This window comes from Syngnathus leptorhynchus, chromosome 15 (genome assembly GCF_054491065.1).
Source record: "Syngnathus leptorhynchus isolate UIUO chromosome 15, UIUO_Slep, whole genome shotgun sequence".
Classification (NCBI taxonomy): domain Eukaryota; kingdom Metazoa; phylum Chordata; class Actinopteri; order Syngnathiformes; family Syngnathidae; genus Syngnathus; species Syngnathus leptorhynchus.
In genome coordinates, this window is record NC_141209.1 from 8,776,468 (window position 1) to 8,801,677 (window position 25,210).

The 25,210-nt window shown below is 46.6% G+C and overlaps 4 protein-coding genes across 6 annotated transcripts; all 4 read right to left on the reverse strand.

Moving 5' to 3' along the window:
* Window positions 1-3: 3 nt before the first annotated feature.
* On the reverse strand, window positions 4-2,581 carry nat8 (N-acetyltransferase 8). The gene is made up of 3 exons (XM_085931487.1): window positions 2,451-2,581; window positions 1,203-1,491; window positions 4-824 (listed from the first exon to the last, which is right to left on the reverse strand). The coding sequence occupies exons 2-3, from the start codon at window positions 1,477-1,479 to the stop codon at window positions 427-429; spliced, it is 675 nt and encodes a 224-aa protein (XP_085787613.1). The 5' UTR covers window positions 1,480-1,491; window positions 2,451-2,581; the 3' UTR covers window positions 4-426.
* A 3,885-nt stretch (window positions 2,582-6,466) lies between these two features.
* Window positions 6,467-12,785, reverse strand: slc39a8 (solute carrier family 39 member 8). The gene is made up of 8 exons (XM_085931245.1): window positions 12,337-12,785; window positions 11,375-11,552; window positions 10,577-10,746; window positions 10,379-10,501; window positions 9,825-9,989; window positions 7,904-8,096; window positions 7,552-7,736; window positions 6,467-7,272 (listed from the first exon to the last, which is right to left on the reverse strand). Exons 1-8 carry the CDS (start codon window positions 12,562-12,564, stop codon window positions 7,126-7,128), a joined length of 1,389 nt encoding a protein of 462 aa, XP_085787371.1. The 5' UTR covers window positions 12,565-12,785; the 3' UTR covers window positions 6,467-7,125.
* A 196-nt stretch (window positions 12,786-12,981) lies between these two features.
* Window positions 12,982-19,511, reverse strand: manba (mannosidase, beta A, lysosomal). Of its 2 annotated transcripts, XM_085931240.1 has the most exons (17): window positions 19,285-19,511; window positions 18,690-18,784; window positions 18,414-18,519; window positions 18,179-18,352; window positions 17,725-17,848; window positions 17,288-17,460; window positions 17,112-17,225; window positions 16,098-16,249; window positions 15,801-15,918; window positions 15,644-15,730; window positions 15,385-15,552; window positions 15,105-15,323; window positions 14,772-14,936; window positions 14,560-14,704; window positions 14,352-14,494; window positions 13,973-14,233; window positions 12,982-13,711 (listed from the first exon to the last, which is right to left on the reverse strand). In XM_085931240.1, exons 1-17 carry the CDS (start codon window positions 19,468-19,470, stop codon window positions 13,481-13,483), a joined length of 2,661 nt encoding a protein of 886 aa, XP_085787366.1. In that variant the 5' UTR covers window positions 19,471-19,511; the 3' UTR covers window positions 12,982-13,480. The 2 variants fall into 2 exon arrangements, with proteins under 2 accessions (XP_085787366.1, XP_085787367.1); XM_085931241.1 differs by lacking the exon at window positions 15,801-15,918 and having other exon boundaries at window positions 17,112-17,220.
* Window positions 19,512-20,121: 610 nt separating this feature from the next.
* Window positions 20,122-24,651, reverse strand: LOC147045542 (ubiquitin-conjugating enzyme E2 D3-like). Of its 2 annotated transcripts, XM_085931247.1 has the most exons (7): window positions 24,158-24,645; window positions 22,664-22,727; window positions 22,557-22,588; window positions 22,374-22,451; window positions 22,198-22,303; window positions 21,981-22,074; window positions 20,122-20,905 (listed from the first exon to the last, which is right to left on the reverse strand). In XM_085931247.1, exons 1-7 carry the CDS (start codon window positions 24,179-24,181, stop codon window positions 20,860-20,862), a joined length of 444 nt encoding a protein of 147 aa, XP_085787373.1. In that variant the 5' UTR covers window positions 24,182-24,645; the 3' UTR covers window positions 20,122-20,859. The 2 variants fall into 2 exon arrangements, with proteins under 2 accessions (XP_085787373.1, XP_085787372.1); XM_085931246.1 differs by having other exon boundaries at window positions 22,557-22,727; window positions 24,158-24,651.
* Window positions 24,652-25,210: the final 559 nt, after the last annotated feature.

The window sequence follows — 25,210 nt, forward strand, 5'->3', positions numbered from 1 at the left end:
AAAAACTTTGTTCAAATACGATTACGTTTAATAAAAAAAAAAAAAAAAAAGAGAGGAGGGGGGGGGGGGGTAGAACCAAAAACCACTTGCAATATTTCAATGTTTTTAAAAGAGAAGACAATTTGCGATTTGGGTATTTTACCAAGGAATATCAAGTCAATGCACATAATTTGCTTTGGCAGTCCACATAGAAAAACAGCAATGGGCCAGTTGAGGCTCAGACACCTGTGATCTAACCAATTCCTTAGAAAATATATATTAATTTGATAAATAGGTAAGCGATAGGGAAGTTTGTTGCTGTGATTTTTGCAAGCTTAAATCTGATGATTTCTTTTTCTCATTTTCTTTCTACTTGTGTCTAAAATACACTCATGAATTTCAGCACAGAATGCTTACAACAAAAGTAGACCTGGAATGTGCACTTTTTCACTTTTCTGCGCCGTCTTTGCACAGGTCCAGTCTGTACTCAAAGAGTAAGAAGTTTGAGAGCTTGGCGGCGACGTCGGGCTCCACAAACTCTCGCACCTTGCGGAAGCCCATGCCCTCATACAGCTTCTGCGCATCCGTCTGGACCACCGATGTGATCAGGACCACAGCGGCGAAGCCTCTGTCGCGCGTGAAGTCCACCACTGTCCGGCACAACTTTTTGGCCATGCCCATGCGGCGGTGACTGCGCCGCACCGACATGCGCTTCAGCTCCAGGCACTCGGGGTCGCCGTTCCTGGGCAGGCAGGCCACCATGCCCACCACGCGGCCCTCACTTTCGGCCACCCAAAAGCAGGCGTCCCTGGGGGCCATGTAGGTCTCGCCGATGGTGCTGAGGTCTGTGGGACAAGTATGTCAAGGTCATGTTATTATGATGACCTTTATTTGTGTACCTACTTTGGCCACCGGGGGGAATATAGTCAGTCCCCACTCAGACTAAGATGCAATAAATAATATTGTAATATACTACAGGGATGAGAATGGCAAATGTGAAAAAGCACGGAAAAGTTGCGGAGGGGTATATATATATGCTGTCGCAAGGGAATGCTCGCGAGTTGCCGAGGCTAATGTTCCCCCCCCCCATATATAAAAAAAATATTTTCCAGCGGATTTACACAATTCACAAAAATGATACTTTCAATGGAAAAAACCATGTGAATCCGCGGTTCCGTGGAAAATTGTCATCCCTAATACTAGGCGGGCCTCGAGTTTAACACCTGTGCTGCAGCAATCGTCGATATAAGCGTTGAACTTGTGCGCCAGCATTTGGCGGGTGGCGGCCAGCAGCAGCGTGACGGCGAGAACAGGCAGCATGAAGGTCTTGGAGCTGGCCAGCAGGGTGCAGAAGGTACACATCAGCAGCATCTGACTCAGCGGCTGCTTGAGGAGGTGCACAAAGGACGCCGGCACGTGTTCGCTCATGCCCAGCGAGAAGATCTCTCGCACCGTAGAGGCGTCGCCATCGCGGTACTCGCGGATCTCCACGTCGGACATCGCGACGCTCAGCTGCAGAGAAAGGAGGACGCAAATGAGATGCAGCTACTCCAGAGTTATGAATTATTTAATTGAGTCATAATTCATATTTCTATGAGTGTGAAATGTATTTGTTTTATTTTTGGGGCATTAATAACGATTTATTCTTTTATTTTTATTGTATTATTTTAATACACATTTTAATTCTATTCATTAAGATTTTGTTTTCTTATTTCGGTCCCCAAGGGTTCACTGTTCTCTATTCCTGGAGGTTAGAGACACAAATCCATCTAGCAAAAATGTGGGCAGAATTTTTTTTATGCTTTCAAATATTAAGTTTCTTAAAAAAAAAAGAAGTAACAATGACTTGATTTGGAAAATAAATGTGCAATGGAAATGCACAGACAGCAAAGCCTAACCAGAACGTTTGCTAACAACCCAGACTAAATATAGCTCCTCCCTGACATACAAAGATTGTCTCTCAGACAACATTAAAAAGGAAAAACGTTCAAAGCTTGTTTGGTATTACGTAGGGTTACCAGACGTCCTCTTTTCCCCGGACATGTCCGTCTTTTGAGCCCTAAAAAAAATGTCCGTGGGGAATTTGCTGTTTTAAGCATATCGTCCAATCTTGCAGGCACAAAGCAAAGGCGCTGTTTTCTTAATTTCCACAACAGTGGACTCGTTGCTGACTCGTACAAGTACAAACAATTCTATGACCTCAGGGCAAAAATCACGTGAACAACAAATTCCATTGTTAGATAAACAGACAACAATTAATGTCCTGCATGATAAGCCAACTTAAAATCGCCGTTTTCCACGAAACCAATGACGTTCGTGATGAAATTGCTCGTAAAACATTTTTAGGATTAAATTGTTTTCGTCAAGATCGTTAGCTAGCTAACATAGTTGCTAGGTACACATCAAACGTGCCTCCACATTATCGTATTGCGGAGAGGACGAAAGAACAAAATGAAAGAAACCCGTCATACCTGTGCGTGGACAAGAAGTGCGTGAAATATTCAGCAGAAACGCAACTAATACCGTAAATCCGAATGCACAATGAAAGTCACCCCCATTGCTCTCTATAACTGAGGCATTCAGGGTATAGGATAAAAATAGGAAAAACAGTGTTCATGCTACAATACACCCGCTAGTCATATTTATTTTGTATAATTTTTAAGCACTACATTTTTCACTTGGTTCAATATATTTGATTATTTATCTTATTGGTGTGCATTTTTTTACGTTTTTGAATCATTGATCATTGCATTGTTTAACTTATTTTGAAGAGTTACGTTTGCATATATACAATTTAGATTTTTCTTTCATTAGTTCATCCATCCATCCATTTTCTGTACCGCTTTGTCCCCACGGGGGTCGCGGGCGTGCTGGAGCCTAACCCAGCGGTCATCGGGCAGTAGGCGGGGGACACCCTGAACCGGTTGCCAGCCAATCGCAGGGCACACAGAGACGAACAACCATCCGCACTCGCACTCACACCTAGGGGCAATTTGGAGAGCTCAATCGGCCTACCAAGCATGTTTTTGGGATGTGGGAGTGCCCGGAGGAAACCCACGCGGGCTCGGGGAGAACATGCAAACTCCACGCAGGGAGGGTCGGAGGTGGAATCGAACCGGCACCCTCCTAACTGTGAGGGGGGACGTGCTAACCAGTGCTCCACCGAGCCGCCCCTCTTTCATTAGTTACACTTAATAAATTAATTGTATTTTTTTAAACATTATTAACTTGCAAAATTATTTATTCACACAGAAATAAAGGGAGACCCCTGATGATGATTACAATAAATGGACGTCGTTTTCCCTCGCCCGGACGCGGGTCACCGGGGCCCCTCTCTGGAGCCAGGCCTGGAGGTGGGGCTCGAAGGCGAGCGCCTGGTGGCCGGGCCTTCGCTCATGGGGTCCGGTCGGGCATAGCCCGAAAAGAAAACGTGGGTCCCCCTTCCAATGGGCTCACCACCTATAGGAGGGGCCAAAGGGGTCGGGTGCATAGTGAGCTGGGCGGCGGCCAAAGGCGGGGACCTTGGCGGTCCGATCCCCGGCTGCAGAAACTGGCTCTAGGGACATGGAATGTCACCTCTCTGGCTGGAAAGGAGCCCGAGCTGGTGTGTGAGGCAGAAAGGTTCCGACTAGATATAGTCGGACTTGCCTCCACACATAGTTTGGGCTCTGGTACAAGTCCTCTCGAGAGGGGCTGGACTCTCTTCCACTCTGGAGTTGCCCACGGTGAGAGGCGTCGAGCAGGTGTTGGCATACTTATTGCCCCCCGGCTGGGCGCCTGCACATTGGGGTTCACCCCGGTGAGCGAGAGGGTAGCCTCCCTCCGCCTTCGGGTGGGGGGACGGGTCCTGACTGTTGTCTGTGTCTATGCACCGAACGGCAGCTCAGAGTACCCACCCTTCTTAGAGTCCCTGAGGAAGTGCTAGAGAGCGCTCCTTCTGGGGACTCCATCGTTCTACTGGGTGACTTCAATGCTCACGTGGGCAATGACAGTGAGACCTGGAAGGGCGTGATTGGGAGGAACGGCCCCCCCGATCTGAACCCGAGCGGTGTTCTATTATTGGAATTCTGTGCTCGACACGGATTTTCTATAATGAACACCATGTTCAAGCATAAGGGTGTCCATGTGTGCACTTGGCACCAGGACACCCTAGGCCGCAGTTCGTTGATCGACCTTGTAGTCGTGTCATCGGATTTGCGGCCGCATGTTTTGGACACTCGGGTGAAGAGAGGGGCGGAGCTGTCAACTGATCACCACCTGGTGGTGGGTTGGCTCCGATGGTGGGGGAAGATGCCGGTCCGACCTGGCAGGCCCAAACGCTCTGTGAGGGTCTGCTGGGAACGTCTGTCAGAATCCCCTGTCAGGAAGAGCTTCAACTCCCACCTCCGGCAGAGCTTTTTCCACGTCCCGGGGGAGGCGGGGGACATTGAGTCCGAGTGGACCTTGTTCCGCGCCTCCATTGTTGAGGCAGCCGACCGGAGCTGTGGCCGTAAGGTTGTTGGTGCCTGTCGTGGCGGCAATCCCCGAACCCGGTGGTGGACACCGGCGGTAAGGGATGCCGTCAAGCTGAAGAAGGAGTCCTATAGGGCCTTTTTGGCCTGCGGGACTCCGGAGGCAGCTGACAGGTACCGGATGGCCAAGCGGAACGCGGCTTCGGCGGTTGCTGAGGCAAAAACTCGGGCGTGGGAGGAGTTTGGCGAGGCCATGGAGAATGACTTCCGGACGGCTTCGAGGAAATTCTGGTCCACCATCCGGCGTCTCAGGAGGGGGAAGCAGTGCACGGTCAACACTGTTTACAGTGGAGATGGTGTGCTGCTGACCTCGACTCGGGATGTCGTGAGTCGGTGGGGGGAATACTTCGAAGACCTCCTCAATTCCACCGACACGCCTTCCATTGTGGAAGCAGGGCCTGGGGACTCTGAGGCGGACTCTCCAATCTCGGAGGTCGAAGTCACTGAGGTAGTCAAAAAACTCCTCGGTGGCAAGGCCCCGGGGGTGGATGAGATCCGCCCGGAGTTCTTAAAGGCTCTGGATGTTGAGGGGCTGTCATGGCTGACACGCCTCTACAGCATTGCGTGGACATCGGGGACGGTGCCTCTGGATTGGCAGACTGGGGTGGTGGTTCCCCTCTTTAAGAAGGGGGACCGGAGGGTGTGTTCCAATTACAGGGGAATCACACTCCTCAGCCTCCCTGGTAAGGTCTATTCAGGGGTGCTGGAGAGGAGGATCCGTCGGAAGGTCGAACCTCGGATTCAGGAGGAGCAGTGTGGCTTTCGTCCTGGCCGTGGAACAGTGGACCAGCTCTACACCCTCGGCAGGATCCTCGAGGGTGCATGGGAGTTCGCCCAACCAGTCCACATGTGTTTTGTGGACTTGGAGAAGGCGTTCGACCGTGTCCCTCGGGAGGTTCTCTGGGGGGTGCTTCGGAAGTACGGGGTGCCGAGCCAACTGATAAGGGCGGTTCGGTCCCTGTATCACCGATGCCAGAGTTTGGTCCGCATTTCCGGCAGTAAGTCGGATTCGTTCCCAGTGAAGGTTGGACTCCGCCAAGGCTGCCTTTTGTCACCGATTCTGTTCATAATTTTTATGGACAGAATTTCTAGGCGCAGCCGAGGCGTTGAGGGGGTCCGGTTTGGGGACCTCAGCATCACGTCTCTGCTTTTTGCAGATGACGTGGTGCTGTTGGCTTCTTCAGTCCGTGATCTCCAGCTCTCACTGGAGCGGTTCGCAGCCGAGTGTGAAGCGGTCGGGATGAGGGTCAGCACCTCCAAATCCGAGTCCATGGTCCTCGGTCGGAAAAGGGTGGAATGCCCTCTCCGGATCGGGGATGAGATCCTGCCCCAAGTGGAGGAGTTCAAGTATCTTGGGGTCTTGTTCACAAGTGAGGGCAGGATGGAGCGCGAGATCGACAGGCGGATCGGTGCAGCGTCGGCAGTAATGCGGACTCTGTACCGGTCCGTCGTGGTGAAGAGAGAGCTGAGCCAAAAGGCAAAGCTCTCGATTTACCGGTCGATCTACGCTCCTGCCCTCACCTTGGTCACGAGCTATGGGTCGTGACCGAAAGAACGAGACCCAGGAGCGGCTGAAATGAGTTTCCTCCGCAGGGTGTCCGGGCTCTCCCTTAGAGATAGGGTGAGAAGCTCGGTCATCCGGTAGAGACCGCTGCTCCTCCACGTTGAGAGGAGCCAGATGAGGTGGCTCGGGCATCTCATCAGGATGCCTCCTGGACGCCTCCCTGGGGAGGTGTTCCGGGCATGTCCCACCGGTAGGAGACCCCGGGGTCGACCCAGGACGCGCTGGAGAGACTACGTCTCTCGGCTGGCCTGGGAACGCCTTGGGATCCCCCGGGATGAGCTGGAGGAAGTGGCTGGGGAGAGGGAGGTCTGGGAGTCCCTCCTAAAGCTGCTGCCCCCGCGACCCGACCCCGGATAAGCGGAAGAAGATGAAGGTGAAGATGAAGAAATAAAGGGCAACATTTTTAGTCCACTTCAAATTTATAAAAATAAAGACCAAATTAATTAAGTCTCTATTTCATTTTCAGCAGCAATATGTTCATTCGTCCAGAAACAAAAGGACATCAATGTCCACAGTGAAACATTTGTTAATATTTCAACTTGAAATAAGTTAATCGTGCTTCAAATTTAAAATTTCATAAAAACACTTTAAATGTCAGAATGTAGAGAAATCAAAAAGGTAAACATTTTAAAGCACCACTACACAAATCATGACATGTAGTTACAGTATTCAAAATAAACATTAGGTTTTTAGATTTATATTTCTTTCCATCAAAGTCCGATTCACACATTTTCATTCAGTGTAATCGGAATAAACTTGAGCAAAGCTATATAAACCCTCTGAAACCTAAATGAGAAATCTGCGTCATTTAAACAATGTTTCTAAAATAAAGTTTGATCTTACGACAAAGTAAAGACAAAAAAAAAGACTTAACCCCCCTCCCCACACACAGACACAAAAACTGAGGTGAAAATTAAAAAGCATCCAGCACGAACCACAATGTCTTTTAAAAGGAAAAAAAAATAATGGCTCTCTCTTTAAGACAAATCAGAGGAGATTTCATAATTTCCTATTGTGTGTGAAGTTCATTTGGTTTTGCTTGCACAAAACGTTTTGAAATCCTTCCGACCGTCATCCCAGGTTGATGTCTCGGGCGAAAATGGTGATGAGCAGGATGATGGTGAAGCCACTGAGCAGCCCGGCGTTCTGGATCAGGAAGAAGACCACCTTGGAGGAGGTACTCTTCTGTTCCCGGGCGATGGAGTCCATCTCGGGAAACTAAGCCGTAGAAAGTCTTGCGTTATTATTCGAGGCAAAAAATATGCAGCCAAATACTCAGCCAAATGCTTGAGAACACTTTGGATGCATTTTTGGACCCAGATTGAGTTGTTTTGATCCAATTGTTCGTCAACTGTAGGGTCAGGGCATAGGGTTCAAGTTATCACAATAGTGTCGGAGGCGGAGCTAAAAATGTTGATAAAGACAAGTGATAGCCCTTTTTTTTCAGTGAGTGCCGTGTCTGTGTTTTGGTTCTTTGATAAAATAAACTCATTTTACCATGTCGGCCAGCGCAATGTAGAGGAACATGCCGCCGGCGATCGCGAAGATGGCGTTGGGGGCAAAGTTGGTGCCCAGCAGGATGCCAAAGACCAGGCCCACGTAGCACGCCAGCGCCGAAAGCAGGTTGAAGAAGATGGCCTGGGGCACGCTCATGCCCGAGTTCAGCAGGATCACAAAATCGCCTGGACAGCAGCAACCACATCATCATCAGTGTCACACTTGATGCATTTTTACAAGCTGCCACTAGATGTCAGTCAAAGATCAAGTGTTGAAAACTACTTTTAAATTCTGATTTTGTTGCCATGAATGGGAAACATAAAAAAAATGACATATTTGTTTTCATGAGTACCAAGCTCGTGGGGGAACTCCTCGCAGACGATGGCGGTGGACGTGCTGAAGCCGGCCAGCGTGGAGACGGTGAAGGAGGCGCCGATGGCCAGGCCGTCGATGAAGTTGTGCACCGCGTCACTCAGCGTGATCATCCATGCCACCGTCTTGACCTTGGACAGACGCTGGCCGCTCAGGCAGCAGCACGCCCGGCCCTGCAAGTCATACAACAGGGGGAAAAAAAAAAACCTCTTCACAGTTCTTTCTATTAGACTGACTTTTTTTTTTTTTAAGAAAAATTGCTTAGTCTGTTATTTCAATCATTTAATTTTTTTTTAATTGGTTGTGTTATTATGGGGATTACATGTGTATTATTCTACACAATTTTGTAGTAACTATTTTGAAACTATTTTGAGAGTCTATTTATGATTTTATGTTGTTAATATTTTTAAAATATACCATTAATGTATTGTGTCTATAATCTATTGCATATTTTTTGAACAGCAATTACTCTTCGACAACTTCTCAAGAAATTTCCGGCCCAAACTTAAGCAGATGAGTGTTTGAGGTTTGAGGAATGTTGATGTCAAGGTGAGAACGGACGCACATCGGCAGCCTTGGCCACCTCACAATGGCAAATGTGTGCCCACTGGCACAAGGCGTCGTTTGTGCTCCGGCCGGACAATTCTGCCTTTGACCAGGAGGGGGAAGGACCTCCTTCGTCCTTCCGCTTTGTTTGCTTCGATCTTGTTTGCTGGCTGGTTAAATGTTAACCTCGACGGCAGTGCAAATCTTGTTCTTTATTTTTTTTTTTTGATGATGTGACTTGAGCGCAGTCCAACGAGTGGTCGGAGGCGGGCGCACCCGCGATAACGACGCCGATGAACACATCCAGTAAATAATGATGACTGACTATAGTTGATAAGATCAAAAGCACTCATTAGGTGATTAGGTGGCGGACAAAGTGCACAGCTTCACCAAATAACTGATTGTCGCGGTCACATGTCGTGACATTAAAAATAGGACGCCAGTAAAAGTGTGTCAAACAGCACCCGAGAATGTTGCACTTTATAGAACTAGAATGTAATAAATGAAAAGTTGCATCATGATTTCATGTCGCAATCCAATTCATCGTATCTTCTGGTGTGCTCACCTTGGCCACCAGATGTAAGTACGCCAACCAAGACAAACAGACTTCTTCAACGACTGATAATTTATAGCAAGATGCTGTAAAATGAGAAATGTTTCATAAAAGATAGAGAATATACACGTCTCACTGTTGTTATAATATGTCTACATGTTTTGCTTGACCATTTGAGGGCAAAACTTCGGACTGCAATGGCTGATGCTAACAGTTAGCATGTCAACACGTTAGGAACGTTCTCATCGTGACCCCGTTAATCTGCAAGGAGACCAATTCTAACATGACACGCCAAAACAGTCCAACCATGCTTTAGCAGTCGTGTGAGTGTGGAGAGGGCGCCCAGACCATCGAGCATATCCTCCGAGATCATGCAGCCTGAACAACGCTGACTTGCTGAATGTGAATCAGAACACCCTAGAATGGTTGGCTGTTTGGCGTGACAAGCTATGATGAACACTGTCAAGCACCGTGTGTTAGCATTTAGCCAAGCTGGCTTCCCTAAGGCAAATCAATGCGTTTGTTTTAAATACACAATATGCGTTTGTCTTTGTTTTACATTCAGTTTGGCTACTGGGAGCGCCATTAAACATCTCAAAGCTTCTTTGTTGAAGATCTGTTCAAAATGTGCTGCTGACTCAGAGCGGACTGCCACTGCAAGGCACCGACCGCTGTGTTCCTTTTTTTATTACCAGATTTGAGGCTGCTTATTTGATGGCACATGTGACACAAAGTGAAGCTTTTAGCGTTCAAGTGCATTTAAGTCGGACTTGTTCACCATACGGTTTGCCGAGTCTCTGACCTGCTCGGGGATGATGTTGGCGTTGGTGCGTTCGGAGCTGACGCTACTGCGCTCGGCCGTGTTGATGCTGCTGATGCTCGTCAAAACTAGGCTGGAGTCCTTCCTCAAGCTGGCGTCACCGTTGGGCAACGAGTCATCGGCCGGGACGAGGTGTGACGGGCCGTGCTGACGGAGACGACGGAAGAACAAAAGTGAATAGGTGAGCATGAAAGGAGGAAGGAAGGCTTGATGAACAAGATAAAGGCAGGATGTGAAGTGAAAGCAAGATGAAGTGAAGAAAACCCAAAGGGACGAGGAGATAAGGATGAGAGGGGGAAAGGAAGAATGAAATAAGAAACGGACGAAAACGTGATAAAAAATTAAGATGGGCTGAAGGAAGATAAACGTGAGGATGAAAGGACGTCAAAAGAGAAAATGAAGGACAGATGAGAAATAACAACAAAAGGAAGGACAGAAGAAGAAGGAAAAAGGAACCAAGGAAGGAACCCAGAAGATGTGACAGAAAAGAGTTATAGGGAAGGAAGGATGACAGAGGCGTGCAAAAAAAATCGGACCTGGTGCTCGACGCGCAGCGCCATGGTGAGGATCCTCTCCACCACGAAGAGAAGGTAAAAGCCTCCAAAGATGCCGATGGCGTTGGAAACGTAGTTGTCCGATTTCGGATCGAAGCCCAGAGCCTCGATGACGATGACAGAGATTGAAGATCAAGGCGCAAGCAAGGACCCCCCTCACGATTTGGAAAGGCGGCTCACCTCCGGGATGAGCTGCAGCACAGCGTTGGAGAAGAGCGTGCCAATGGCCAGGCCGATGAAGTAGGTCAGAACTTTGGGGAAGTACGATTTGCCCGTCAACGGGATGAGCAGCAGGCCCAGTAGCGCCGCCAGGTTGATCACGGTCACCGACAGAAAGCCCCAACCCCAAACTGCACAAAATCACAATGGCATTTATCCAGATGCTGTGCTTGCCTGTGTACACACACACACACACACACACACACACACACACACACACACACACACACACACACACACTCACACACAGTGAAGTGTGCTATCTAGTGTAATACACTACATTTGACAGAGTGGTGAGTTATTAATTACTAACTAATAACACCCTGCTGATAAATATTAAATGGAGCTGACTCAGGCTTTTTTGACAAGCTGTGGCAGAGGAACTCGCTCAACCCAACGCGCGCACACACACACACACACACACACACACACAAAAACAAGCAGCGTGTGAGAGCGAGGTCGGAACCTCAGCAAGTCACTCGCGGCCAGCAAGATAATTTTTCTTTTGTAATCGCAACTGTCACAACAAGCCAGGAATTAGCCACTAGTTTTCACAAATTTGTATTATTACTTTATTTTGTAAATTTGGGTTTCCTTTGCCAAAAAAAACATTGTTTTTAACTGCAAATTTCATTAAAAAAATTTTTTCCATTTGTTTTGTACCCTTGAATATGTGTTTTGTTTGTTTACACCTGAGCTAGCAAATTTCCTGTTGTGAGGTTACCGCTCATTGTGGCGTTGTTTTTCTTTTGGACTGACCTGAGTAGTGGAGCGCGGGTGGCGGTGACGGTGTGCTGATCATGGGGGCGGTGTTGGGACAGGAGGGCACGAGCACCTGGGTCAACACGGCGGGGCAAATGGCCTCCAGATGTCCAGTGCTCAGCCGGCTGACGTTGGGAAGGCCAAAGTGGGACAAAATCTGCTGGGCCGACAGGCACTAAAAGCCACGGCCGCAAACAGACCAAGATGCAATGTTACTGGAGCAGAGAATGAAAAAAATAAATAAATATATATATATATATATATATATATATATATATATATATATATATATATATATATATATATATATATATATATATATGAGGGGGCGGCTCGGTGGGACACTGGGTAGCACATCCGCCTCACAGTTAGGAGGGTAAGGGCTCAATTCCACCTCAGGCCCTCCCTGTGTGGAGTTTGCATGTTCTCCCCGTGTCTGCGTGGGTTGTCTCCGGGCACTCCAGTTTCCTTCCATATCCCCAAAAATATGCTTGGTAGGCCGATTGAGTACCCCAAATTGCCCCTAGGTGTGAGTGCGGATGGTTGTTCGTCTCTGTGTCCCCTGCGATTGGCTGGCAACCAGTTCAGGGTGTCCCCCGCCTGCTGGGATAGGCTCCAGCACGCCCGCGACCCCCGTGGGGACAAAGCAGTTCGGAAAATGGATGGATATATATATATATATATATATATATATATATATATATATATATACACACGCACATGTATACATATATATATATACACACACATATATATAATACCTAATAATTACACACACATACATAAACACCATGTATATACATTCTAGATAAAATATGGCTGCACCCTTTACACTGAGTGACACGCGAGAACTGCTCCTAATATTTGCCCCTTTTATCGAAATATTAGGAGCAGCAAACATAATGTAATCGTCGCACGAACCTAGTGTACCTAATGAACTGTCCGCTGGGTTCCCTTACTTTGCGTTCGTGGAGCGGGTTGCCGTCGTCGTTGACGTCCTGGTTCCTGCGAGCGGCGACGATGTGCAGGAGCTCCTCCAGGTTGCGCGCGGGCATGGACTCGTTGTGGCCGAAGAAGTGCACGATGTCTTGCAGGAACTCTGTGGGCCCTGCCGCGAGAGCTTCCCGGGCGTGGGCCACCTCCACGAGAAACACGACCCCCAAAAGTCGCAGAAAAAGCGCAGCCATGTCTTGCTCGCTTTACACGCAGGACTCCTTTGAGAAGACGTGCCCCCCCCCCAAAGAAAGTTTTTAACTCCTCCACAAGGACGACTTCATGACCGCACACATGCATGCGCACGCAATGCAACAGTACGTCGCTTTTCCGGCAGGAGGTAATCAAGAGTTTGGTTCAAAGCTCACTGGCGTACGCAAACATGGAGGTGAGCGACCGACCACGTGCACGAGGTCCAATGATTTCCTTTGTGCACATACCGCCCCCCTCAATTGGAATGCACCACACGAGCACGCGCAAACAAACACGCACGTGCAGGAAGGAGCTTTGAGGGGGGGGGGTCTCAAGTCACGTTTGACTGAAGGGGGTGGTAAACAAAAGTAAAGAAAGGATGATTTGTTGGTGGGAACATTACGCATGCGCACTGGAAACCCAATGATTGGCTCCTTGCGCAATTGACCAATTCTGAAGAAATAAAATACAGTCCATCCATCCATTTTCTATAACGCTTGTCCTCACTGGGGTCGCATCGACCCCATATATGCGTAGGACTGACTGTCATTTCACACAACTTGCACACTCAGCACTATTGTCTTTGGAAATACTAATTGATCAATTATGAAGAATGCAAATAATTTAACAGGTTGTGCCTCAATTCATGCTTCTTTGTGCAGTTCATTCTGGTCTGCGTGACTTCCACTAGAGGGCAATACTGTACAATCGATGCGTAACATGCATATTCACAGGTGGATGGTCACGTCTGCTCAGAAAGCTGCAGTTCAATATTTTTGGCAGAGGATAAGGAATGTTTGACATTTACATACAAACAACGTGTCATCTTAGCGGTTCCAAGTTGGAAAGAAAAATCAGGTGCCCTCCCAGTGAACTTACAGGCAATCATGATCGGGTAGCGACTGCCTTCAAGGCGATTTAAGGCGAGTAGAGGTCGCTCAAGGAGGTGACGCTGAGTGCTTGGGATAGTTCCGTAACGCTTGTGTTTCTCCCGGCGCGGAACGCCACTGTCCTGTTCCTGGATGTCATCAAGAAGCCGTTGGTGCTAAAGCGTCCAGGAATGTCGCCCGCGTCGAGCCACACGTAAGGAGCCACGGTGCTCGCCTGGAGATCCACCACCAATCCCGTTTCGTCCTTGCGAACTTTGGCCTGCAGGGGGTTCAACAGTGTTTTCAACAGTGTTTTCAACTTGACTTCGAGAATGCTTTAAAAACAAACCATAGCTGCCCAAGCTTTTAAATTGTGTGTGCATGTTTGTGGGTTTTAAGATAACTAAACAAAGAAGTTACTCTAAAAATAATTTGGGGTTTCCAAGAAGGAATTCTGGATCTAAATAATTTGGGGTTTCCAAGAAGAAATTCTGGATCTGTAATTGTCTCTAGAAAGAATTCTGAAACTAAATTGTCTCACTGTGATGTTTGGTGGTCGTAGGCCCAGGGCGTCTTTGGGCGAGCACAGGAAGTGGTGGTTGGCGGGACCGCGTTGGGCGCCGTCGCCCTCCTCCAGGCGAAAGGCCAGCAGACAGCTGAGGCGGCTGCAGCGTCCACATCCAGCCAGTAGGGCAGCGACGCGTCCTTTGAAAACCGCAATGGCGCTTCCTCCCGGGACCGCCACAAGATCAGATTTCAGAGTGCAAAGCGGCTCAGGGGTGCTCCATGCGTAGACTGACACCTGGTGGACGGCACGGTTACAACAGTTTGGATTATTTATGATGCTTAGCTTGCGCTTTGTTTTGACTTTTTTTAAATTCTGTTTTAAAAGTAGTTTAGTAATTTGCATCAGGTCCTACCAGAGCTCTGAGTTTGAGGTCTTGGCTCAGGTCAGAAACGGCATAGATGAGCAATGTGTCGTCGTCCTCAAAGGCGACAGGCAGGACGTCGGCGAAGAAGTCGACGGCAAAATAATGCAACATCTTCCACTTGCCGCCAAACTCTGCCGGGTAACGGGAACTGACAGAGGCTGCGACAGCAAACGGCAGGTTTTGCGGACCCACTTACCGATGGACGACCAGGAGGGCGCCTGCCAAATGTCATTGAGTTGCCAGTAGAGTGCACCCATGGTGTTTCCGAGGCCCCCAACCAGCTCGCTGCGGCTGCGCCGGTAGAATTCTGTCTGAGTCTTCACGCACTGAGCCTGCATCACCTGAAAACAAATCATGGACAGAGCGTTACAGTCTGCTTGCATCGGGGTCACAGACGCTTGTTGTCACCTGTGTGAGGTAAAGCGTGTGCGTGAAGTTGGCGAGTGGGTCGCTGGAGTTGGGCAGGTGGAAGTGAAGGGCCGCCTGCTTCAGCATCTGCTGGTTTCCATCCTGGTGGTGCTGACGGTGGCGAGCAAAACGGCTGCTCAAGCTCCAGTCCTCCGCAAGAGACACCTGCAATGTTGAGTCCAACTTTGGTGAACAATTTTGCTTTTTCCTTCCATTTGACATGTTACACTCTAAAATTGATCAGTTGATATTCAGCTAATTCAAAATCAGAAATGTATAAATTTGCACAATTGTTTGCTTCGATTGTCCCTTGGAAGCAAAAGTGACACTAACCGGCCGCAGTGTGGAGAGCGACGGCCACGACTGGAAGCCGTACTCGGAGGCAAAGCGCGCGCGGGGGAAGGCGCGCCAGTCCCAACAGTCGTCCAGGTAGCTGTAGAAGTGCGTGTCACCGTAGCGCGGGTCGTACGGATCGCTGGCCACGTACCCTTCCCGCTCCGACTCGGCGCCGTTTGTGGGACTGGAGACCAGGAACGGCCGACTGGGATCCTCCTGTGGGACGCCGGTTTGAGGAATGTTGTGGAAAGTATAATATCATAAAAAGGAGGCGGACCCGTTTTGTGACTGCCATGATGTTGTCCACGTAGAGCGTGACGTAGTCTTTGAAGTAGACAGGCCGCTTCCAGATAGGAATGTGGAACCAGTCAGTGGCCAGCGCCGCTTCGTTCTCGTTGTTGGCGCTCCACACGATGATGGACGGGTGAGATTTCAGACGCCAGATCTGGTGAAAAACAAAACAGACAGAAAAAGAAAGGAGGATTCCTACAGGATGAGATGCCGGCAGAAGAACGGAGGAACTCATGTGGCGCCACCTGTTGGTAGACCTCTTCCATCACGCTGCGCACAAAGTCGTCCTCGGTGGGGTACATGGCGCAAGCGAACATGAAATCCTGCCACACCTGAAGGCAAACATGCAAACATGCCAACAACATGAACAAGGAGGGCACAGAAATTCTCGGCCGCGCTCACCATGAGGCCATTTTCATCGCAGGCCTCGTAGAAGGCGTCTTGCTCGTAAACGCCGCCGCCCCAAACGCGAAGAACGTTCATGTTGGCCTCGACTGCCGAGCGCAGCAAGTCTTCCAAGCTGACAAGGAGGCAAAGCGCTCAACGCAAGCATCTCTTCAAATCTTTAACACGACGAGTCGACTACAATAAATATGACACTTATTTGTTTTCAGATTTTCACGACAGGACAGGAATTTAAGACGGCAAAATTTGGAGCTCGTTGGGAAAAGTGACTTCGGAATGAAAAGACGTACGTACACATGAGGGGTGACTCTGTCTTGGAAAGAGTGTGCTGGGATCCAGTTGGAGCCTTTGAGGAAAATCGGCTTCCCATTGATGCGAAAGTAAAAAGACAGACCCGACGAGCCGGCGATGGACTCCTGGACCAGCTCCACTCTGCGGAAGTAAACCTTAAACACACAGCGAGGGCTTTGAATGACTCTCTTGGATGCAGTCTTCTTTGATTACTTCCATTTTTTTTTCCCCGGGGGAGGCAACCAGGCACCGCCAAAAAAATGAACATTTGTGAATGATTTTTAAAGAATATTTTCAATTCGACAGGGGGAAAGAAAACAACAAAGAGGAAGGCACATTAACCCATCAAGATTGTTTGAGGCAATTATCTGACGAGATCTTCTAAGTGTAGCGGGGTGGCTCCCTCTAGTGGTACATGAAAGTATGACATGTAAATGTTCAAAGTAAAATAAAAATGGGATAAACCACAAACGCGTTTTCCAAAAAAACAGGAGCTGTCCCCCCCAAAAAAACTGTTCGGCATATTCTTACATTGTTTTTGTCTAATATAATGTAACAGGGCGGCTCGGTGGAGCACTGGGTAGGTAGCATGTCCGCCGGAGGGTGCGGGTTCGATTCGACCTCCGGCCCTCCCTGTGTGGAGTTTGCATGTTCTCCCCGTGTCTGCGTGGGTTGTCTCCGGGCACTCCAGTTTCCTTCCACATCCCCAAAAATATGCTTGGTAGGCCGATTGAGCACCCCAAATTGCCCCTAGGTGTGAGTGGGAGTGCGGATGGTTGTTCGTCTCTGTGTGCCCTGCTATTGGCTGGCAACCAGTTCAGGGTGTCCCCCGCCTACTGCCCGATGAGGGCTGGGATAGGCTCCAGCACGCCCGCGACCCCCGTGGGGACAAAGCGGTACAGAAAATGGATGGATAATGTAACATTGACACATTCTTTTTTAATATTTTTGTCAGAATAATATTTCCTTTTAATGTCATATTTTGGCTGGGTGCAATAACAGGAAGTGAGCTCCTACCTTTGACTCCGCCTGGAGTAGCAAAAACCCATCCAGCAAACGCGCCGTGACCAGGAGGCGGTAAGATGTTTGTTGGCCGTGACCATTGGGCCACCACAGCTTCACGTTGCTGCTCTGAAAACAAAATCTTGATCATGTCTTTCCTCACGTACGTACGCATTAGCACAGCCGCATACCGCATTGACGTGGAGGGTGAAGGTGTAGGTGAAGCCTGGACCCTGGCGGATGTTTGTCAGGAAGGTAACACTGGAGAACAGCTCAGGCAAGTCCAGCGTGATTTGGGCCGAGGTGGGCATTAGCGCGTCCACAAGCGCGTCCACCTGCAGCGACCACGACGAGCGGACGCCGTCTACCGCACAAAAACATTCAAACTTCTTTCAAATTCCAACAATTTGGGGTATTTTGTTTGGAAAAAAAAAAAATATATATATATATATATATATATATATATATATATATATATATATATATATATATATATATATATATATATATATATATATATATATTATTTATTTATTTTATTTTTTTAAACATTTTATGTTTTTTGTAGTTCAGAATTTATGTTGCAATTTTTGACAATATTTGTATATTTTTTACAATATGTTTATACTGTAGAGAGGAAGAGCGGCCAAGTGGACGAGGCGCAGCAGGTCAAAGGCCTCCAGGCGGACGCCTTTCCATAACCCGGCGCCTGGAAAGGACGGACCCCAGTCCCAACTGAAGGAACTCTGGGCCTGAGCCACAAACACACACAGGAAGCAAAAACAACTAGATTCACTAAACATTCGTTCCAGATTACTGTGGTGCCTTGAAACGCAAGTTGATTTATTTCATGACTGGCAAATCGGATACCCATTGAAATACACTGGAATTAGTTTTTTATAACATAAAAAATTCAATAAACCCTGGAAAACGGCATACAAATAAATGAACGGTCACTGCTAGTAGAACTGTTTGATTTAAAAACTAAAACCAATAAAAAATTTACAAAAAAAAAATTGCTATAAAGAAAATGAAAGAAGAAAATATAAACTCAGGCTATTTTAATCCCTGTTGGGACTCACTTTTCTGATGAAATTGACGTGACATTGTCCTTTCTGGACGTCGGGCGGACACTCGGGAGGTACGCTGTAGGCGGTGTGAGCGTTCCTTTTCTGGGCAGCGAACACGACGGACGACAGGATGTGAACAGTCAACGTATTGTCCGCGGCCTTCAGCAGCCCTTGGACGGAAAATACCTGCGGGAGAAAAAGACGTTGAAAGAGTTGTGGAAAGGACGAACAGACGGGGTGAACGCACATATGGGCAGAACATGTTGTCCGTCCGGCCCACCAACACACCGTTGAGCCAAACGGACGCCGCCGTGTCCACGCCGTCTAATATCAGAAGCACTTGCCGCTTGGACCTGTTGACGAAGACAGTTACAAAGATGGGTCTGTAAAAAAATTATATACATATTTTATAAAATTGATTTTTTAATGTCTGTTAGATGTTCTTATTTGTCTGTAATGCCAACAATGCAATGCAAGCAGGACATTTTAGGCCAATCTGTGAATGGTGGTTTTCTCTGCTGACCTGAGCTCTTTGGACACCTCGAAGGTGGTGGCGTATGTCCAATTGTCCAAAGAGATCCACTCATAGAGCAGGTCATTGAAGCGGAAGTAAGGGTCCTGCAAGATGCAGCAAACGTTTACAGAGTAAAATACAAAAATAAAAACAAAAAGACAAACAAAGGCTAAATAAAAGGTATGGATCACACCAATGCAAGTGATTTTTTGTTTTTAATTTTTGAAAGAAAATTACATTCAAGGCAGGGTTCCTGCAAGTAAAATAGCAAAATAAACAACAGGAGCGACAAGGGAAATAAATTGTTAAAAAAAAAAAAAAAAAAACGAACTCAAAAATAAATATTAAAATATACAATAAACTAATGCCTAGGTAAGCAAAGCAAAAATATAAAGTAATCACTACCAAGCTAATACAGTGAACAAAAGTTGGTCAATTAATATTAGAAAGGAAAATATGGTAAGCTATAAAAAAAAAGGTACAAACGTAAAAATTGCATTGTCTTTCTCGTGTGAGCTCGAGTTACCGTTGACTAAAACATGCCAAATGAAACACTTGTGACTTTTCATTGGGATTATGAATGTAAATATTATTTTAAGGTGACCTGTATGAAGCCTCGCTCCTGAAGCGCCGTATGGACGCAGCCTGGCACCCGAGCGGGCAGAGAAATGGACTTGTTGGAGTTCCACAAATTCCACTCCCCGTCCAGACTTTGGACAAGAGGAGAAAGACTACCATGACTCCAAACTCCAAACGATAAAAGAAAGAAGACTAAAACGTATGCATTCATCTTCGCTCAGTTGTAAAGTCACGAGTTACTTCCGGGTTTTGGTCACGTGACCGGATTTTAGGCAAGGGAAGGCGGTTTGTGGGACTGCTGATAAGACTGCGGCGCTAAATTGTTTTAAATAAAGGCCAGATTTGAGAAAATCTAGTACTTTGCACTACATTAAAAGAAACATTTTTTTCACAAGTTCCAGTGTGCTTTAATTTGTAATTTTGACGAAACTTGGAACTGGCAAAATGAAGGGTAAACGAGAAAAACTACAATAAACAATAAAATATAGAGACTATATAAACTTTTAGAATTTTGATTCTTGACTATTTTAACCAGGGGTGTCAAACTCGTTTTTGTCGTAGGCCGCATCGTAGTCAGTATTCCTTCGGAAGGCCATTATGACCATCAACAAACTGAAAAACTAAGTTTGAAACCGGAGATTAGTAAAAAGTGTTCAAATATTTTTAAAAGATCAATGGGAACAAAAATTGCTAGCAATATCTGTATTTTTTAAAAGTTTAGACAATTTGTAACTGTAGTATTGACAGGTTAAGTGGATGCACAATTAGTCTTCGGGGGCCACATAAAATGACGTATCTGGCCCCCAGGCCTTGACTTTGATACCTATTATACCCAAAACAAAAGAGACCAACATTCACACACTTTAGGTTGAAGTAACTTTATTGAAGGGGAAACTAAAAACAGCCGTGAGTTGTTCAACCACCAGCTTCGCATTATACATAGTTGTGGGGTTGGGGAGGGAGGGGGGGCGTACATGAAGACAGTTCGTGTGGGGCATAAGCCAAAAATTCATCTAGTGGCTTCTAGAGCTCGGAGGAGAGGAAAAATAATAAAATAAAAGCCTCAAGAGGGGGAACCAAATTCATGTGTTGTATATAGTAGCCTACGTTTTTTTTATAATTAACATGCATAAAATACAACATACTTAATATTTTGTCTCTGGACTGCAGTGCTTTTCTTTCTGTACACGCTTGTTGCCGCGGCTCACTGCTTGCTTCCTATGCTAACAGGACCACGCGGTCATCTGCTCACAGGAAGCCACTTTCTCCCTTTGTCTTTTGCCAAATCGATGGAGTTAACTAATTCAATTTTGTGTGCGCGCGCATGTGTGTGTTGGCTAATCATGCATGGCCAAACAGGGTGTGTGTTTGAAACCGGAGAGAAAATAAAAATCCTGGAAAATTTGTCGTCACGCATCCTGAGAGAAAAACACGACCTTCTTATTAGCGCACAGATGAGAAAACCAAAGAGGGGGGTGTAAAATGCTCTGGATTAAACAAAAAAATATATATATAAGTGGAAAAAAGACCAACTTTTTTTTTTTCAGTCTGACCCAAAGAAATGCGCCCCCCTCCTGCCACCAGACCATTTTTTCCTCCATCACATTGCATATTTTTGTGTCCATTCTTTCGCCATTTTGGTGTACCTGCAAGGAGATGTTCATGTTAGCATCTAGTCTGCAGATATGCAAGCACAATACCACACTTTCATTTTAAAGTTAAAAGTCCCAATGATCATCGTCACACACACACTAGGTGTGGTGAAATTTGCCCTCTGCATTTAACCCATCCCCATGTGATTTTGATCCTTCCCCCGGGGGAGAGGGGAGCAGTGAGCAGCAGCGGTGACGCGCTCGGCAATCATTTGGTGATCTAACCCCCAATTCCAACCCTTAATGCTGAGTGCCAAGCAGGGAGGCAATGGGTCCCATTTTAAGTCTTTGGTATGATCCGGCGGGGATTTGAACCCAAAACCTTTCAGTCTCAGGGCGGACACTCTACCACTAGAGCCACTGAGCTGTAGAAACAAGCTTAAAACAAGCAAGCGGCGAGCCGAAGAAGGCAATGACTACACATTTACATGCGCAACCTGAAAACTTTTGTTCGAACTGAATTGAGATTCACATCATTTGAAATCTTTATTTTTGTCTGGTTGGGCATAGAACCCAGTCTCAGCGCCTAACGGGCTTGGGAGCGCAGATTGCTAACCGCTGAGTTAAAGGTCCAGAGAACTACTCAGTCTTGAGTCATGTACACATCCAGCATTTATCCACGTGTTGTGGCCTACAGCAGTAATGTAATGTAATGAAGGCATAAAATAGGAGAAACTCCAATTTGATGAATTTTCTTTTCACGAAATCTCTCTTTTTAAATTCACCAGCAAATTGATGTCAGTTTGCAGAAAGTGTAAATCATTTTCCAGGGTGAAGAATTTTGGCTGTTGTGTCTTAGTTTCTTCCTACTGTGAGTGTCATTCCAATTGTCTTTTGAGCAGGATAAAAATCTGGTTTGTTCTTTAAGGCAACCGCGCCGACCGACTCAGCACGCTCGGGGAGGTCGGCGAGCGGGCACGTCAAAAACCACAGTGATGACGCCGGACAACTTTGGGGCTGAAAACTTGCATAGGCTGGATTAACCCTGCAGGTTTGAGAGCCCAAAACTGCCTTTTATTTCTTTAGAGCCTTTATTTTTATGTTGCTGTTGTTCCAGTTCCTTACTTACTTGTTATTATCTGTTTTGTAGATTCGTGCAATCTCTGGCACTAGCGGGTCGTCGGGGTTGGGGTCGCATAGCAGCGAGCAAATGGAGAGAAGAACTGCACCGAAAAAAGTAAAAAAAATAAATGGGGGGAAAAAAAAAAGGGGGAAAAGAAACTCAGGTGTGACATTCCAGAAGCATCTTAACGGCAAGAAGTCGAAACAGCGAAGGAGCAAGTCACCTTTTGAAATGGTAAGTGCCGGAGACCACTGTGATCTGAGAATGTCCAGACAGATACTGCCATTACTGTTAATATTTGGGTGGTAGATTCTTGTCGTGAACGCGACCTGGAAGACAAATAAGATGTGAGGCACAACGTTGGACCGTCTTATGTGACTTTTGAGTGTGCTTGCTTGCCTTGGGTGGTTTGAAGGGATAGTCTGTTGGAAAATGAATGGTCAAGAAGAAGACGCCTCCCTGATATGGACTGTCACTCTGAATGGACAAAGGGAAAAAAAAAATTCAAACAATTATGGCCTTAAAAAAAGAATGACATTTATTTTAAACGAGGGGGAAAATAATAATGGGATTTGCACTTACAGGGCCCATGATTGTGGCTTGCCAGTGAAACACTGCAGAAAGGACAAATGAGACGATTAGACCCGAGAAAAGCGCTCGGAAGTGTCGAACGTTTGATAATGACTTACTGTCGTCGCCCACTGGGCCGGCCGAGCACTGCGCTGGTGGGTCGCGAGCCAGGTCCTGAAGCTCCTGAAATGGGGAGAAATGTTTTGATGCCACGACAGTAGCTTGAAATTCAATGTTTTTCTTTGCTTTGGTTCACGAGGGACCAAAGTGATTTGTCCATTACTGCGCAAAAAAACCTTGCTTAAACAATTAGCAATAGATTGGTACATTTTGGAGTTTTAGTGATTAAGCAACTTTGACATTTAGGAAGAGCAATACGACACTTTGCTGAGTCAAATTGGCATTGCAAAATAAATTAGGATTCAGTCACTGGTTTAATTTGTAACTTGTTCAAAAACCATCATCGTTATCCAAATAAAAAGCAGAAATTCACAAATCTATCATTTTGATTCAACATTGTCTATGTTCAAGTTTGAACAAGATTTACTATTGAGAGGGTAGAATTCTGAGAACTGACAGGACTCTAAACTTGTAATCAACGATCAAAGTAGTTGTCAATTTGCTAATTCATTAATTCCAGATTAATCGTTTACTTGTTGCTTTTCCCAATGCCAGACATGTATCCAACAAGGAAAGGGATGTCAGCCTGGCGATGTGGTCACAGTGAATAGTATCTGTGCATTTTTATGGACGTAGAGTCAGGATTGAATATTTAGCTCAGGAAAGAGAGTAATGTTTGTTTGTTTCTTACACACATGCTGATCAGCATTTCTACTTTTTAAATTATCTGTACTTGTAATCAAGTAGTGAGAGGAATTTTGGCCCTCCGATTATGCAAACCAGTTTAAAGCAGGACGAGACTGAAGCATCAAACATTTTATTTTTAGGCCTGCTGCGATTTCAAAGTGAGGGTTGTGGGGGCACACTGACCCCCCCCCCCCCCCCCCTCCAAACTGCCCCACCCGGCCTCCACGGGTAAATACGTTTCTAATAAACGCCTGTCATTATCTGTTATTCGAAAATAATGGCAATTGGCATGTTAGAAGCCGGCCGGCTGAGCAGCATGTGAACGCGTGACCGACTGGGTTGAGTATATTCATCGACGCATAGCACAGACATGTTTCACCCACGACGCTTTTGACGTAAAATATGACTCATGGTTTCTGGTTAAACGCCGCCTGTGCATGAGTACGAGATATGTGTTGCAGAACGAGCTGAATCACATTTCAAAGAGTACAAACACGACGCTAATACTTGCCACGATTGCCATGATTGCAATCTTAGCGCGGACATGTGTGTTTATATAAGCCGTGAGCGGTGTCGGGGCGCTCCGGAGTCAGCTAGGCTGCTAACACCAGCTAGCGTAAAGAACCAATTTCAACTTTTCAAACCGGGGTGGTGACCAAGTCGCAGTCACTGTGGTGGTTATTTTTTTTTTTCTTTGAGTAAGAAAAACAACGACAATGTTTCACGACGTAATCACGATAACAGGAGAACCGGGGGGTTGCCACTAGCCCCGGCTAACGGGCGAGGAGTCGGGGTGTCAATGATACCTTGTTAATCCTTTTCAAAGCCATCCTTGTGTTGGGCTGCTGCGGCGGCTGCTGCTCCGGCTGGTGGTTGTCGATCCGAGCGATGAAGGCCGGCCGTGATATGCCAGGATGCTGGGGCCTCGCTCCGTGAGAACCGACGACGTAAGTGTCGCACGCACACAACACGACGCCCGGGGCCTTGTCGTTACGAGCTAGCACACAGTTAGCCGATGAAGCTAAAAAGGAATTACGTATGCGCCGACGAACAAATTAAAAAAAGAAGCTAGGGGACAGAAGCGAAGCCGGGCCGATTCTCAATCAGCTTATTTTCTTCTTAGCCACCGAAATGTCTCTGGAGTTGTCCCCGTAAATTCCGTATCGTCGTCGGGGTAGGGGTGGTAGGTAAGGGGGGAGGGCGGAGAGAAAGCCGGACCACGAAGCTTCCCGTGTCGATTTGATGCCGTTAGCTAGCCAGCAGCCGTCTCTGCATGCGAGTGAGCCTTTATGACGACAACCCGGAGGAGGCGGGGCGAGTGGGCGACGTCAAAACAACTGTGGCCCGGATGCAGGCTCTGCGTGCACGCGTACGAACACGCATGCACGAACACTCACATAAGTGTTGAACTGAGTAAATTTCACGTTGATTAAAATGAAATGACAAGAAATGAAATGACACAGAAGAATGAAATCATATTTGCTACAAAAAAACAACACGATTCATCTTAATTTTGATCTATTTCAGCAGGCTTTTTAATTTTATTTATTTATATTCATTTCAACATTTATATATACATCGCCTGATAAGTGATACATATTTTGTGTATTTATCTAAATTTGTTATTAAAATATTCCAATAAAATATTTAAATGTTGTAATTGCATCATCTAAAAATGAATACAAAATGTATACATTGTTTTATTTTAATAATTCTTGTTTTGCCACAATTATGCAGTTGTGTGTTATTTTGGTTTCTCCGTATTTTTGAAACCTAGCAACGAGGAAATGTGTTGTTCTCGCCACACCTTGAGGACGTCGTCGAAGCAATTCACATTTCGAATCGAAATGTGAATTCCA

What these genes read in the sequence shown, in the direction of transcription:
- LOC147045542 (XM_085931246.1), bottom strand. Translation starts at nt 24,181, where the DNA reads ATGGCTTTGAAAAGGATTAACAAG. An exon ending in CTTTGAAAAGGATTAACAAG is followed by an intron (nt 22,728 to 24,157) that starts GTATCATTGACA and finishes TCCCCATTTCAG; the next exon opens with GAGCTTCAGGACCTGGCTCG. An exon ending in TACAAAACAGATAATAACAA is followed by an intron (nt 20,906 to 21,980) that starts GTAAGTAAGGAA and finishes ATCTCCTTGCAG; the next exon opens with GTACACCAAAATGGCGAAAG.
- nat8 (XM_085931487.1), bottom strand. Translation starts at nt 1,479, where the DNA reads ATGTCCGACGTGGAGATCCGCGAGTACCGCGATGGCGACGCCTCTACG. An exon ending in CGACGATTGCTGCAGCACAG is followed by an intron (nt 825 to 1,202) that starts GTGTTAAACTCG and finishes CTTGTCCCACAG; the next exon opens with ACCTCAGCACCATCGGCGAG.
- manba (XM_085931240.1), bottom strand. Translation starts at nt 19,470, where the DNA reads ATGAATGCATACGTTTTAGTCTTCTTTCTTTTATCGTTTGGAGTTTGG. An exon ending in TCACCCTCCACGTCAATGCG is followed by an intron (nt 17,226 to 17,287) that starts GTATGCGGCTGT and finishes TTTTGTTTTCAG; the next exon opens with AGCAGCAACGTGAAGCTGTG. An exon ending in TACTCCAGGCGGAGTCAAAG is followed by an intron (nt 16,250 to 17,111) that starts GTAGGAGCTCAC and finishes TGTGTGTTTAAG; the next exon opens with GTTTACTTCCGCAGAGTGGA.
- slc39a8 (XM_085931245.1), bottom strand. Translation starts at nt 12,564, where the DNA reads ATGGCTGCGCTTTTTCTGCGACTTTTGGGGGTCGTGTTTCTCGTGGAG. An exon ending in CCAACATCATCCCCGAGCAG is followed by an intron (nt 8,097 to 9,824) that starts GTCAGAGACTCG and finishes TATGACTTGCAG; the next exon opens with GGCCGGGCGTGCTGCTGCCT. An exon ending in ACATTGCGCTGGCCGACATG is followed by an intron (nt 7,273 to 7,551) that starts GTAAAATGAGTT and finishes TCTACGGCTTAG; the next exon opens with TTTCCCGAGATGGACTCCAT.